The following is a 16076-nucleotide window of genomic DNA, read 5'->3' as shown; positions in this document are numbered from 1 at the left end:
GTTCCGACTGTTTAGGTACATCAGGTCTCCAAACACGACAGCCAATTTTGCGCTCAAAAAGTCAAATGGTGCTCCCTCCCTTCTGAGCTCTGCCGTGCGCCCAAACAGTGGGTTACCCCCACATATGGGGCATCAGCTTACTCGGGATAAATTGGACAACAACTTTTGGGGTCCAATTTATCCTGTTACCCTTGTGAAAATAAAAACTTGGGGGCTACAAAATCTTTTTTGTGGAAAAAAAAATGTTTTTTATTTTCACGACTCTGCATTATAAACTTCTGTGAAGCACTTGGGCATTTAAAGTTCTCACCACACATCTTGATAAGTTCCTTGGGGGGTCTAGTTTCCAAAATTGGGTCACTTGTGGAGGGTTTCTACTGTTTAGGTACATCAGGGGCTCTGCAAACGCAACATAACGCCCGCAGACCATTCAATCAAAGTCTGCATTCCAAAACGGCGCTCCTTCCCTTCCGAGCTCTGCTGTGCGCCCAAACAGTGGTTTACCCCCACATATTGGGCATCAGTGTACTCGGGATAAATTGGACAACAACTTAAGTGGTCCAATTTCTCCTGTTACCCTTGTGAAAATAAATCTTGGGGGCTACAATATCTTTTTTGTGGAAAAAAAAATTATTTTTTATTTTCACGACTCTGCATTCTAAACTTCTGTGAAGCAGAAGTTCTCACCACACATCTAGATAAGTTCCATGGGGGGTCTAGTTTCCAAAATGGGGTCACTTGTGGGGGGTTTCTACTGGTTAGGCACATAAGGGGCTCTCCAAACGCGACATGGCGTCCGATCTCAATTCCAGACAATTCTACATTGAAAAAGTAAAACGGCACTCCTTCTCTTCCAAGCTCTGCGGTGCACCCAAACAGTGGTTTACCCCCACATATTGGGTATCGACGTGCTCAGGAGAAATTGCACTACAACTTTTGTGGTCTAATTTCTCCTGTTACCCTTGTGAAAATAAAAATTTGGGGGCAAAAAATCATTTTTGTAGAAAAAATGCGATTTTTTTTTATTTTCACGGCTCAACGTTATAAACTTCTGTGAAGCTCTTGGGGCTTCAAAGTGCTCACCACACATCTAGATAAGTTCCTTAAGGGGTCTAATTTCCAAAATGGTGTCACTTGTGGGGGGTTTCCACTGTTTAGGCACATCAGGGGCTCTCTAAACGTGACATGGCGTCCAATCTCAATTCCAGCCAATTCTGCATTGAAAAAGTCAAACGGCGCTCCTTCACTTCCAAGTTCTGCGGTGCGCCCAAAAAGTGGTTTACCCCCACATATGGGGTATTGGCGTATTCAGGAGAAATTGCATTACAAAATTTATGGTAACATTTCTGTTTTTACACTTGTGAAAATAAATAAAATGGTTCTGAATTAAAATGTTTGCAAAAAAAGTTAAATGTTCATTTTTTTCCTTCCACATTGTTTCAGTTCCTGTGAAGCATGTAAAGGGTTAATAAACTTCTTGAATGTGGTTTTGAGCACCTTGAGGGGAGCAGTTTTTAGAATGGTGTCATATTTGGTTATTTTATATCATATAGTCCCCTCAAAATGACTTCAAATGTGATGTGGTCCCTAAAAAAAAATGGTGTTGTAAAAATGAGAAATTGCTGGTCAAATTTTAACCATTATAACTCCCTAACAAAAAAAAATTTTGTTTACAAAATTGTGCTGATGTAAAGTAGACATGTGGGAAATGTTATTTATTAACTATTTTTCATGACATATCTCTCTGATTTAAGGGCATAAAAATACAAAGTTTGAAAATTGCAAAATTTGTAAAATTTTTGCCATATTTCCGTTTTTTTTTATAAATAATCGCAAGTAATATCGAAGAAATGTTAACACTAACATGAAGTACAATATGTCACGAAAAAACAATCTCAGAATCAGCGGGATCCGTTGAAGCGTTCCAGAGTTATAACCTCATAAAGTGACAGTGGTCAGAATTGTAAAAATTGGCTTGGTCATTAAGTACCAAATTGGCTCTGTCACTAAGGGGTTAAATGTCCCTGTTCATCAATAATGTGTGCTTCCCTCCAAGAAACCCACTACAAAATAATGTTCAGATTCTACTTCACTCAAGTAAAACTAAATAGAATATCACCAAACTATTCAAAGTGTTGGAGGAATTGTGATCAAACTAGTGATGCTCTACACATTTTCTGCAATTGTCCAAAAACAAAAACAAAAATTATTGGAAGAAGTACATGAACTCATTCAGGAAATAACAGAACATACATTTACCTAATCCCCCCCAACTTGCTCTTCTATCTTTGGACATTGATGAAGTACCCCCAAAATTAGACCCATTACATTACCCATGTTCAATAATTTATGGAAAATAAACTACATACCAATGCAATAGTTATTTTACCTGAATTGTATCTGCCACGTCCAGGACCCCTACGATGCATATGCTCTCTGCTGTCATACTCATGCGAAGGGTTAAAGGCTGACCACTGTCCTATGTAAAATCAAATCACAGATGTATGGCAAAGTAACTGTTAAAGCTGACATGTATACTTGTGTACACACACACACACACCCACACACACACAATTATATACATAAAGAAAGACATAAGTCATAAAGTAAAACGGCCCATTTGTTACATTTGTACAAATCCAACAAAAAAAAAAAAACACCAAAAACATAACTAGTAACTCTAAAGTCTGAAAACAATCCTAGGTCGCTAGATATATTTGAAAGCTTTTGCTCCGTCCAAAAATGTGACAGCCAGATGCTAGAAAAACATCTATAACATATATAACATATAAGAATGATTAAATACAGAAACACAAAGTACTGCAGGCCTTAGATATGGCATTGGCACAGGCCAAGAATGTCAGCAAAATCATAAGAACTATAAGTCACAAAGTAAAGAACCACCAAAAATACATATAAAAAACACTAGAACAAATGCAAGAAATGTAAGGTGGTTTGTACATGCAAAAAAGGTGCAGAAAAAAGGCATGTGTGAAGGAGGTCTTAGGTTTCTTTGAGATGGCTGGAATAGTGGCACATTCTGTATGGTCAACTCTCTTAGTATTTCTATTACTCTAGAACCATGTGCTTTACTTCAGATTACGGCGGTCTGAAATAAAGGGAATGGCCAGACAGAGGAGCGGCAGTTCGGAGGCAGCGTGTTTGAAGCTCTGCTCACCCACTACAGGCCATCCAGACTCCATTGCGGAGTTTTGTAGGCATACTGTTGGCAACACCATCTGTCTCTACCCAAACATTATTTCTCTCTTGTTCTGTATTTTGCCGATGTCACTAATACGTTTTAATAATTACCTTGATGACTTGCTTGCTGATCTGAATCATTCTGCCAAGAAGTATTTCTGCCCCTCTGTCCATGATAAGGATAGAAATGCCCTAGGGACATATAAACCATAAATTATTTAGAATTTAGTCACAATAATGAGAAATACAGTTACATCCATATATATTTAGACAGAGACAACATTTTTCTAATTTTGGTTATAGACATTACAACAATGAATTTTAAACAAAACAATTCAGATGCAGTTGACGTTCAGCTGAAACTCCTAAACCCTTCATCCAATTTTAATGTGGATACCCTCAAATGAAAGCTGAAAGTCTGAACTTCAACTGAATCTGAATTGTTTTGTTTAAAATTCATTGTGGTAATGTCTATAACCAAAATTAGAAAAATGTTGTCTCTGTCCAAATATATATGGACGTAACTGTATGTTTCCCATAAAGGCCCCCATATATTAGACTAATGTTGACTGAACCCACCGATACAGGTTCATCCGACAATCTAATATGTATGGGGCACCGGACAACTGACCGTTAGGGAAGATGCTGATCACGTGTGATATCTGGACTTCATTCTCTCAGAGATAAGCTGCCAGCATCTTACATACAGAGAACAGAGGAGTGCTCCTGTGTATGAGAGCATCGTTCGGCCGACAGCCACCTAATGTGTATGGGTGGATTAACAAAGGGAAGAGGAGGTAAACTCAAGTACCTGCAGTGGCTACTAAGCAATGTGCTGAGCAGCAGTTTTCCACCCCATACATAGCTTATATCTGGCAGCTGCTTGGTGATTGGTGGAGATGTCAGACAGAACAGATTTCATATTGATGACCTACACTATAAATACGTGTCCAACTACATGTCTCCCCCAAAAAATTGAAGGGAAAGTTATAAACTGCTTGGTTTCAATTTAAAAGGACACCTGGGAGGAGTACTGTGAGGGGTGTCTGGCTGTTAGCAGCTTTAAAAGGAACCTGTCACCAGAAAAAGCTATTAACCTGAAGCATTTCGGTTTCAGCCAAGGAGCCGACACTGGAGCGGGTTCAGTCACAGCTCTGGTGGCTGTAACCGCACCCCTGACTGACAGCCTGCCCCAATGCAGAGCCAGTGTCAGGCAGGCCTTGGGGCGCGGTTACAGTCACCAGAGCAGTAACTGAACCAGCACCACCCCCGTGACTGAAACTGGAATGCTGCCAGCATTCGGCTAAGTGTGGGCTCAAGGCAGGTTAGTAACGCTATTAACCTGCAGATTAACCCCATATCTGCAGGTTAATAGCATTTTTTCTGGTGACAGGTTCCCTTTAAGACAATCTACAGGCCTGAAATGACTTCCAGTCATTTCAACTAACAGTCCTTCTGAGGACTAATCCAGCTGCATAGATATCAGTGCTCGGCAGGCAGACAGTGTATGAGGCAGACTGCAGTGCATATAGTAAGAGGGTCCATTCCAGTTCTGTCTGCTGCTGCTGCTTTGACAGCTATTTCTAGACATAGAAACAGGTATCAGGGGCCAGGAATAATTATTTTTGGATCTTAATCCTGATTATTTGCTTAAAAAGCAATCCAGAGAACACCGTTTTTCTGCTCCATTTGCTTGCCGGGACTGCAGAATACAGCCAGATCCTTTCCATATTACAGTGCTAAAAATCTATTTAAAACTGTGGTTTGTCCGTCACACGGATCACATATAATTGCGCTCAAAATTCTGCCATTTCTGGCCTCCATTTAAATTTTGTTGCTGTGTGTTAACGAAGTTATTGACACTAGTTTGCTGGTAAAAATACTTGCATACAGGCCAGTTATTTAAAACTGTGATTTGTCTGTCACACGGATCACATATAATTGCGCTCAAAATTCTGCCACTTCTGGCCTCCATTTAAATTTTGTTCCAGTGTGTTAGTGAAGTTATTGACACCAGTTTGCTGTTAAAAATAGTTACCTACATGCCAGCTATTTAAAGCTGTGGTTTGTCTGTCACACGGATCACATATAAGTTTGCTCTAAATTCCCCATTTTTGACCTCTATTTCAATTTTCTTGCAGTATGTTGGCGAAGTCATTGACACCAGTTTGCTGTTAAAAATAGTTACCTACAGTCCGGCTTTTTAAAACTGTGGTTTGTCCGTCACACGGATAACGTATAAGTTCGCTCTAAATTCAGCTACTTGTAGTGAACGTGGAAAATATTATCCTCCATTTAAAATGGACAAGGCGCATGGCAAGTGCCGGGGAACTGGACGTGATGGTGATGGTGCATGCAGAAGCCGTGGGCAAGCTGAAATTGTGCCATAACAAACAAACATCTTCTCGCCCGACCTTCCTGTCCCAATTACTAGGGGACCGCAGCACACCACTATTGAACTTACAGCAGTGTCAAAAGGTTGTTGGTTACATAGTGGACAATGCTTCCAGTCATTTTGCCACCACTACCACCTTGTCTTCCACATGGTCAAGTCTCAGTAGCCGTGAGTCTGGACCGCATATTCCTCACCATGATCCTCCTTCCTCCCACCATGACGAGTGCCCTGAGACAACTGATCCCACACTTGGACACTCCGAGATGCTGTTCACTTTTCCATTTTTAGATTTGGGCCTCTCGCCCAGTCCACTTGAAGCAGGCCAAGAGGAGATTGCATGCAGCAATGCCAAAATATTTGAGCAGCCACAGTCACACGAATGAGATGGTGGGAAAGTGTCAGAGGTGGACAATGATGAGATACAATTTCCAGAAAGTCAGAAGGAGGACCAGGGTGCAGAAGTGGAAGACGAGGTGGTAGATTATATAATAACTGACCCAACCTGGCAGGAGGACTTGCAGAGCAAGGACAGCAGCACACAGAAGGGGGGAGAGGCGTAGTACCCCAACAAGCACGAAGAAGCAGTGTGGTGGCTGCAGAGAGAAGGCGGGCAACCGTTCCCTGTAACATCAACACGATGGAAGTTGCCAGTACAACTGTTAGGTCTTCCCGAGTCTGGTTGTTTTGCAAAGAATCTGCCAATAACCCGAAACAGGCCATTTGCACCACCTGCCAGGCCAGCATCAGCAGGGATAGCAAAACTATCAGCCTCATCACCACCACCAGCATGATCAGGCACATGGCAAAAAAGTACCCGACTTTGTGGGCCCAACCCCAGGGTCCAGGAATAGTTTGCGGGTGACACCACTGCATCTTCCGCTGTTGTGCGTGCAAACCAATCCCCTGTCCATGGTGCATGCAAAGATGCCTCCTGCCCTGCACCTGTCGTTGTACACACTCAACTAGCACCATCAGCAAGTATGTCCACATCCTTGTCCCAGCGCAGCGTTCAGTTGTCCATACCTCAGTCCTTGGAACGCAAGCACAAATACGCAGCCAACGCGTCAGAGGCCACACTACCAAGTTCACACATTTTGCGACTGCTTGCGTTCAAAATGTTGTCTTTTATGCTCCTGGAGACGGAAGCTTTCCACAACTTGATGGCTACGGCTGTCCCTCAGTACTCGGTCCCCAGACGCCACTATTTCTCCCGATGTGTCATCCTCGCATTTACACAAGCAATTGTCCCACAACATTAGCCGTGCCCTCAACAATGCAGTTACTGGGAAAGTCCACCTAAACATGGACACGTGGATAAGTGCTTGTGGGCAGGGACGGTACATCTCGCTGACAGCACACTGGGTTAACATAGTGGAAGCCGGGACCCAGTCGGACCTTGGGATGGAACATGTCCTTCCAACGCCTAGGATCGCGGGCCCTAGGTCAATCAGGGTTCGGCTTAGGTAACAAACTGCACAATGCTGAAGAGTTGTGGACAGCTCTGAAAGAGCAGGCAGATCTGTGGCTGACACTGCTGAACCTACAGCCAGGCGTGGTCGTGTGTGACAATGGCCAGAACCTGGAGGCGGCTCTGAAGTGAGGCAAGCTCACACACGTACGATGCCCGGTTCAGCGGTTTCTTAAAACCTACCCGGAGCTGCCGGATCTGTTTGTCAAAATACGCCGCCTGTGTGCCCATTTTAGAAAGTCAGCTACAGCTTCCGCTGCCCTTGCCATGCTTCAGCACTGTTTGCAGCTTCCGACTCACCGACTGGTGTGTGATGTCTCCACGAGTTGGAACTCTACACTGCAGATAATGGGAAGGATTTGTGAGCAAAAGAGGTCAGTTGTTGACTACCAGCATCAACAAGGCTGTCGGTATTCAGCTCAGACTCCACACATAAGACCTCAGGAGTGGACATAGGTGTCAGACATATGTACCATCCTCCAAAACTTTGAGGACTCCACCAGCATGGTGAGCGGCGATGCCAAAATTAGCGTCACCATCCCGCTTCTCTATGTTCTGAAATGCTCTCTGCTCACAATCAAAGAGGATGCATTGCAGGCAGAGCACGATGAGATGAAGCAAGGAACCATACAGGGTGATTACACACAGCCCAGCCTCATCTTATTCCAACGTGGATTGGGTGACAATGAGGAAGAGGACGAAGAACAAGAACTAGTTTCATGTGCTATAGACGGTACTACCTGCACAACTGTCATACCGTCTGTTCAGCGCGGATGGCCTGAGGACAGGGAGGAGGAGCAGGAGGAGGAATGCATGGTCAGTCATCCTCTTGGTGTGGACATGGAAGTCTTGCCTGTTAGCAGTCTGGCACGCATGGCGAAGTTTATGTCATGCGGTCTTTCCTGTGACCCTCGCGTTCTCAAAATTTTGGGTGACAGTCATTACTGGTTGGTGGCACTTCTAGACCCATGCTACAAGGAGAACTTGCTATCTCTTATTCCTGAGGTGGGCAGGTCTACTAAAATGGGGAAGCACCAGAAGGCCCTTGTTGCAAAATTATTAAAAAATTCCCTTCTGAAAATGCTGAGGTCACAGTTCGTTGGACAACCAAGGAGTACAGGCGAGAGAGGAACAACTCCAATCCAGCAGAGGCAGGGGAACACTGTCAAAGTTCTGGGAGAGTTTTCTCAGATCCTCCCATCGCACAGGCCCTGAGGCGCGCGGTACTCTCACAAGGAGTGCAAAGTTTGAGAAGATTTTGAGGGAGTACATTGCTGACCGTACCAACGTCCTCCCTGATTCCTCTGTGCCTTATAATTATTGGGTGTCCAACCTGGATACGTGGCATGAACTGGCTCTCTACGCCTTGGAGGTCCGGGCCTGCCCTGCCACTAGCGTTTTGTCAGAGCGGGTTTTTAGTGCCGCTGGTGGAATTATAACTGATAAGCGCATCCGCCTGTCAACTGGAAATGCTGACAGGCTGACTCTTCGTCTTTTCAAAGGGGCATTGGAGTTCCTCCAAATTTTTGGCAGCCGTTGCTTCACTGCATAGGCAAACACTATGGGAGACTCACTTCCTAATAATGGGAACATTTTTTTCATGAGGCCCTCCTGTACATCTCTTCAAAGAGTTATTGGGGTGCGTCCAAATTTTGGGCAGCCCTGCCACTCACTGCATACACAATAACAGTATAGGAGACCCACTGTTTAATAACGGGAACAACAAAGCATAGCCGGCAGATGGCTCTCTAAGAATAATGAGGGCCGACTGCTGGCCCTTTAAGAATAGTAAAGGCCGCCTGATGGCCCTATAAAAATAGGCTTTGTGACATTCCGAGTCCCTTCTTCATAAATGTGACAGGATATGTCTGATGATGTGTCACACACCACATGGCCAAATAAGGTTGCAAGATGTTAAAATTACATTTCTCAGTGAATGCATTCATCTTGGTTGAAAGCAATGCTAAAGGCCAAAAATGCATCAAAAAAGTTACGTGTGAACATAGCCCAAGGTATGGAGGAGCATTTTTGTTTTTGGCTATTTATTTTGCCTTATATACAAATCATTACCCTGGAAAGGATGTTCCTTAAAGGGAACCCGTCACCCCCAAGATGGAAGTTGAGCTAAGACCACCGGCATCAGGCGCTTATCTACAGCATTCTGGAATGCTGTAGATAAGCTTCCGATGTATCCTGAAAGATGAGAAAAAGAGGTTAGATTATACTCACCCAGGGGCGGTCACGCTGCGGTCTGGTCCGATGGGCGTCGCGGTCCGGTCCGGGGCCTCCCATCTTCATAGGATGACATCCTCTTCTTGTCTTCACGCTGGGGCTCCGGCGCAGGTGTACTTTGTCTGCCCTGTTGAGGGCAGAGCAAAGTACTGCAGTGCGCAGGTGCCGGGCCTCTCTGACCTTTCCCGGCACCTGCGCACTGCAGTACTTTGCTCTGCCCTCAACAGGGCAGACAAAGTACACCTGCACTGGAGCTGCGGCGTGAAGACAAGAAGAGGACGTGATCGTAAGAAGATGGGAGGCGCCGGACTGGACCGCGACGCCCACCGCAGCGGAACCCCCCTTGGGTGAGTATAATCTAACCTCTTTTTCTCATCTTTCAGGTTACATTGGGGGCTTATCTACAGCATTCCAGAATGCTGTAGATAAGCCCCTGATGCAGGTGGGCTTAGTTCAACTTCCATTTTGGGGGTGACAGGTTCCCTTTAACATATTTCCCAGGAAAATCCATTTTGGTATGTTTTATTGTGAGTCTGTAAAAGTGGAGTCAGAAATGCTTCCAGAGGTCTTCCCCATGCTGTTCCCATGTTGTTTGAGCACTGCTCCCATCGACTTCCGCAATTTCTAGTCCCTCTGCAGACCGCCGGGGGGCCGCTGGAAAAATGCTCGAGTTTTCCATAGACTTACATTCAGCACCCGAGCATTCCAATTTGTTTAACCCGAGCAATGAGCACCCGAGCATTTTAGTGCATCGCTAGAGCTGAGCCCTGGAGGGGGCCACACCCCTGATATGTACTACACAAAAAAGAAAAAATAGGGCCTGTACAGCTTTAGATTTAAATTATTGTACAGGTGCACAAATACCCTAAGTATCTTTACGTTTTTAACGTTTGCAGCAATATTAGAGTTCATGTATTCATTAGTCACCGTGTGCTGATGCATCGTGTATGCATGTCATCCTACATTTTATCAGGTTTGTGATATCAAAATAACGTAGTCAAAGATAACATAGTAATTTCATGTGTGTAAAGAATAGGAAGACATGCATTATAAATGAATACAGGTCAGACCAAGAAACCAAAAGAACTGTTTGTCATAAAGGGAACTGTTCTTCCTATGTTGACAACTCACGCAGTGAACTCATGAACAGCGCTGAAATCTTCACTCACCACACACCTCCAGAGAGTGAGCTAATGGCTCAGCAACTTTCTATACATTTCAACGCAACAAACAGCCGTTGATTTCATAATATCTAAAAGGCCATCACAGATCATGAATACAGCACCCACCATGCTGTGGAGAATGGGTGGGTTCATTTACAGTAAAGAGAAGGCAGAAAAATGTTCTTCTTGTATCATGCACTCTATTGTGTGGTGTCGCATGTGCAGACAGGTAAGGTACTACTTGTACTGTCCTAAATGTTCACAAAGCCTTACTGACAGCATACAGATGCCCGACATCTGCTCAATTGGTGGTCAAAATATAGTCTTACATTATTTGTGATCTATCACCAGATAAGGCATTCATCTAACAAAGCAAGTGTTGGCAATAGCAGTCATTCATCGGCCACCCTCCCAGCTGTCAATCACAGGGCAGCCTGCGCAGCACCACTCTTGCTTTCTACGAAGCAGTTTCTGAGTCAGTCAATTTGTATCAGTAGTGAAACTGCAGGCAAAAGCGATTTTCCTCATACGAATGATATCAATGTTTTTCACAGACAGCACTTCTACCTATCATATTCTATCAGGTAGTTTACATGTCTGAAATTTCCTTTGAATGACTTATCCGCACAAAAGCATGGAGACTTGTTAAAATATTGACCCGAGTGTTGAATCAAACTCGCCAATGCTAACTTTATGGACATGTGAAAAAATCAGAGAGCACTTAGAGGACACTCGGGTTGTGTTTGATTTTCACGGACTGATTTCAAAACTGATGACGCTCTGGTTGCCCAAACTCCGATGACGGGCTGATCAAAACCACTGATGAAACAAGGACTGCTTTTTGGCAACAATAAAAATCACTGTCGTTTGATTGAGCCCAGAATGGACGATGCACAGCTCTAGCCACTCTTTGGCCCACACAGTAAAAGAAAGCACAAGTTGTTATTTGCCTATAGTATATGACTGTAAACTTTTTTGCCACTACTCAAAAGTATAGCAGGTCCATATTTTCAGAACATTGTAAATAGAAAAAAAGAGTGCAATGAAATAAACCATAAAAATGTATGCCAAAGCACAGTCTTTTGGAATAAACCTGCTGGTACATTGTCATAAATGTTTGACTATCTACTATATAATTGTCTAAGGGTCACTTCCGTCTGTCTGTCTTTCTGTCTGTCTTTCTTTCTGTCATGGATATTCATTGGTCCCGGCCTCTGTCTGTCATGGAAATCCAAGTCGCTGATTGGTCGTGGCAAAACACCCACGACCAATCAGCGACGGGCACAGTCCGGCGGCAACATGGCCGCTCTTTCCTCCCCGCAGTCAGTGCCCACTCGATACTCCCCTCCAGTCAGCCCTCACACAGGGTTAATGCCAGCGTTAATGGACCACGGTGTAACGTACTCCATTAATGCAGCTATTAACCCTGTGCTGCGTATGCAGCATCAATAGTAAAAAGATCTAATGTTACAAATAATAATAATAATTAAAAAAAACGTTATTCTCACCCTCCGACGTGCGCAGTGTCCTAGGCAGTGCAAGCGGCAGGCTCCGGTGCCAAGGATGCTATGCGAGAAGGACCTTCCATGACGTCACGGTCATGTGACCGCGACATCATCACAGGTCCTGCGCTCAAACCAACCCTGGGACCGGAAGCTGCCGCGTGCACCGCACACAGGCGACAGGACTGCAAGGGGCCCTCGGAAGGTGAGTATATGATTATTTTTTATTTTAAGTCTTTTTTAATCTGTTACATATGTGTCTGGGCAATATACTACGTGTCTGGGCAATATACTACGTGGCTGGGCAATATACTACGTCAGTGATTTTCAACCTTTTTTGAGCTGCGGCACACTTTTTATACTTAAAAAATCCCGAGGCACACCACCAACCAAAATGGCACAAAATGGTGCATCCAGGTTTGAGATGAAAGTCTGCAGTCATTCTATGTGACTGCAGGCTTCTGAATTCTCACAGCGCAAGCACTGCACACTTTCAGGATTCTCCCTTGCCGGTGGCCAGAGTGGACGGTCATGACAGCACAAGTATGTGATTTGGATACTTCTGGTCACATTCTAACTAGACGTGTCCGGCCTCAGTCAATTCATTTTCATTGAATGAGGCCACACATGTCTAGTCAGCACGTGACCGCATGTATGTAAATCACCAACATCAGAGAATTATGATAGCAGTGTGCACTGTGAGAATTCAGAAGTCTGCAGTCACATAGTATGACTGCAGACTCATCACAACCTTGGACATCCCCTTTAATGTTCCTAACAAATAAAAATGAGAATTAGTATCACAAAAAAATACATTTACATCCAGGTACCTGATAGATGACGTTGTTTGTGGAGTCGCCTCTTTCTTTTCATCTTCACCTTGTCCAGATGCCATGATGACTCTTCTCATCCACCGGCAGAGCTCGTTTCTGCAGACTTCCATCTTCTCCTGTCTTCTGCAGCACATCCCGACACAACACCCTTAAAGATAGCAGTGTTATTATAATGCTCCGGAATAACAATATCTGCCCTAGGCTGAGCCCCTGAGTAAAATATTGCCCCTCACTTTATTCCCAGCACATAATATGACCCTCACTGTCCCTCTTATGGTACATGCCATCCACACTACCCTCTCTCTCTTTTCCATACTTCACACTGCCTTCTCATACGGTGTCCCTCATAGAGAGCCCAGTCTCTCTACTGTGCCCCTTCATTACACTCCTCCTACTTGGCATACTGTCTCCTCCTGGCTGTTACCCTCACACTACTCAGTATCTATTCTGTATCCACTCACACTTTCATCCCCCCATACTGTCTGCACACATTTCTAATAGCCTCCTCCTGTACATCCCCCCCCCGCTAACATACCCCTTTGCTCTCTCCATATTTCCTCCTCACACATTCCCCCCTCACACATTCCCCCGACTCCCCATACTGTCCTCACACATCCCATCACCGTTGCTCCCAGTACTGTCAGCACACATTTTTCCCCTCGCTACTGTGTCCACCCCCATCTCCCCACTCACCCCCACAGAATATATCCACTGCCCTTCCGATAGAATAAATCCATCCCCTTCCACACAGAATAAATGCACCCTGCCCCACACATGCTAAATAAATTCCAGCCCCCCCCACGTACACACTGAATAAATCCCCCCCACACACTGAATAAATCCCCCCACACACTGATTAAATCCCCCCCACACACTGAATAAATCCCCCCACTCACTGAATAAATCCCCCCCCACACTGAATAAATCCCCCCACACACTGAATAAATCCCCCCACACACTGAATAAATCCCCCCACACACTGAATAAATCCCCCCACACACTGAATAAATCCCCCCCACACACTGAATAGATCCCCCCCACACACTGAATAAATCTCCCCCCACACTGAATAAATCCCCCCACACACTGAATAAATCCCCCACACACTGAATAAATCCCCCCACACACTGAATAAATCCCCCCCACACACTGAATAAATCCCCCCCACACACTGAATAAATCCCCCCCACACTGAATAAATACCCCGCACACACTGAATAAATCCCCCCACACTTAATAAATCCCCCCACACACTTAATAAATCCCCCCACATACTCCCCATAAACCCGCCCCACGCTGAATCTTCGGTGTCTTCAGCTCCACAGCACAGGAGCACTTACCACCAAGTCTCTTCTTTCTCCTGCGCGCCGGATAGTGACGTCAGCAGCGTGATCACATGACTTGATCACGCTGCTGGCGTCGCTCTGACCCAGCGGTCAGAGCCTCAATTGTACTCGCAGCTGGTAGATGTCTGCGAGTACAATTGATCTCCGGGAGCCGGAGCGCTGCAGCTTCTCTGTGCCGGCTGTCAGCGTGACAGTCGGCACAGAGAACAGCTGACTCCCGTTCCCCGGGGCACACTGGTTGAAAAACACTGTACTACGTGACTGGGCAATATACTACGTGGCTCTGTGCTGTATACTACGTCGCTGTGCAATATACTACGTGGCTGTGCAATATACTACGTGGCTGGGCAATATACTACATGGCTGGGCAATATACTACATGACTGGGCAATATACTACGTGACTGGGCAATATACTATGTAGCTGGGCAATATACTACGTGACTGGGCAATATACTACGTAGCTGGGCAATATACTACATCACTGGGCAATATACTACGTAGCTGGGCAATATACTACGTAGCTGGGCAATATACTACGTGACTGGGCAATATACTACGTGACTGGGCAATATACTACGTAGCTGGGCAATATACTACATCACTGGGCAATATACTACGTAGCTGGGCAATATACTACGTGACTGGGCAATATACTACGTAGCTGGGCAATATACTACGTCACTGGGCAATATACTACATCACTGGGCAATATACTACGTGACTGGGCAATATACTACGTGACTACAGAAGTACTGCAGAGAGGCCCGGAGCCTGCGCACTGCAGTACTTTGCTCTGCCATCAACAGGGCAGACAAAGTACGTCTGCGCCGGAGCGTGAATACAAGAAGAGGACGTCATCGTAAGAAGATGGGAGGCCCCGGACCAGACCGCGACGCCCATTGGACCAGAACCGGACTGGGACCACCCCTAGGTGAGTATAATCTAACCTCTTTTTCTCATCTTTCAGGATATATCGGGGCTTATCTACAGCATTACAGAATGCTGTAGATAAGCCTCTGATGCTGGTGGGCTTAGCTCACATTCCATTTTGGGGGTGACAGGTTCCCTTTAAAGATGAAATAATAATGATTTATTGCCCTTCCTCACCTGACCTAAACTCTATTGAGAACTTGAGAGCTCTTCATAAGATTTACGATGAAGGAAAACAGTACACCTCTGTGAACAGTGTCTGGGAGGCTGTGGTTGGTGGTGCCCAAAAAGTTGATCATCAACAGATTAAGAAACTGACAGACACCATGGACAGAAGCTAATTGCTGATATTGAAAAGAAAGGCGTCTATATTGGTCCCTGATAATTTTTTATGAAATATCAGAAATGTATTTTCGTACACTTTGAGTTGTTTGGTTCTTATTCTCACTGTAACAGATGAAAGTAAACAATTGAGATGGGAAAATATACTTTTGTGGTTTAGTTGCATAAGTATTCTGCACACTAATAGTTTTCCAATAATGATGCACACACAGATATTCTCCGAAGAAATATTCAGGTTTCAGGTTTATTGATCTTTTGGACTGACTGACAGCACTGGAGTTGTTGAATAATAAAACTAGTCATGAAAAACACAAATTGCCTAATAATTCTGCAAATAGTGATTATGCTTCCCGGCTTAAAATGAGCTGTGGACCAGACACCAAGATGACAATAGAAAAACATGGAGTCAAGAAAACAATGGTCATATTTACCGGGTGCAAAATAGCTCGGAGTAATAACCTATGCAAGCCAAATGTGTGGGGCATGGGTCAGTGTCTCCCACACTCCAGTCCTCACAGATCAGGATTTCCCTAGCATTGCACATGGGATTAGCGTGGCATCAGGAATGGCCACAGGTCCTCTCACTTGAGCGGTACTGAGGGAATGCTGATCTGTGGGGGGCTGTGAGCATATGAGAACATCATGATAACAACTCACTGTTG

At 44.7% G+C, this 16076-nt stretch overlaps 1 protein-coding gene across 7 annotated transcripts in view; it reads right to left on the bottom strand.

The window, feature by feature from the left end:
• Positions 1-16076, bottom strand: part of FAM120B (family with sequence similarity 120 member B) — a 408137-nt gene that overhangs the window by 125879 nt on the left and 266182 nt on the right. For 6 of the 7 annotated variants that reach the window (XM_069769279.1, XM_069769283.1, XM_069769281.1 and 3 more), the window contains 2 exons: positions 3313-3393; positions 2390-2479 (listed from right to left, as the gene is read on the bottom strand). The exons of the other annotated variant lie outside the window; for it this stretch is intronic. In XM_069769279.1, the coding sequence (XP_069625380.1) occupies positions 2390-2479; positions 3313-3393 (171 nt within the window). The remainder of the gene's footprint in view (positions 1-2389; positions 2480-3312; positions 3394-16076) is intronic. 7 annotated transcript variants of the gene reach the window in all.

Source organism: Ranitomeya imitator, chromosome 5 (assembly GCF_032444005.1).
Source record: "Ranitomeya imitator isolate aRanImi1 chromosome 5, aRanImi1.pri, whole genome shotgun sequence".
Classification (NCBI taxonomy): domain Eukaryota; kingdom Metazoa; phylum Chordata; class Amphibia; order Anura; family Dendrobatidae; genus Ranitomeya; species Ranitomeya imitator.
The sequence above is the reverse complement of the archived record's forward strand: the minus strand, read 5'-3'. Positions and strand labels throughout refer to the sequence as shown.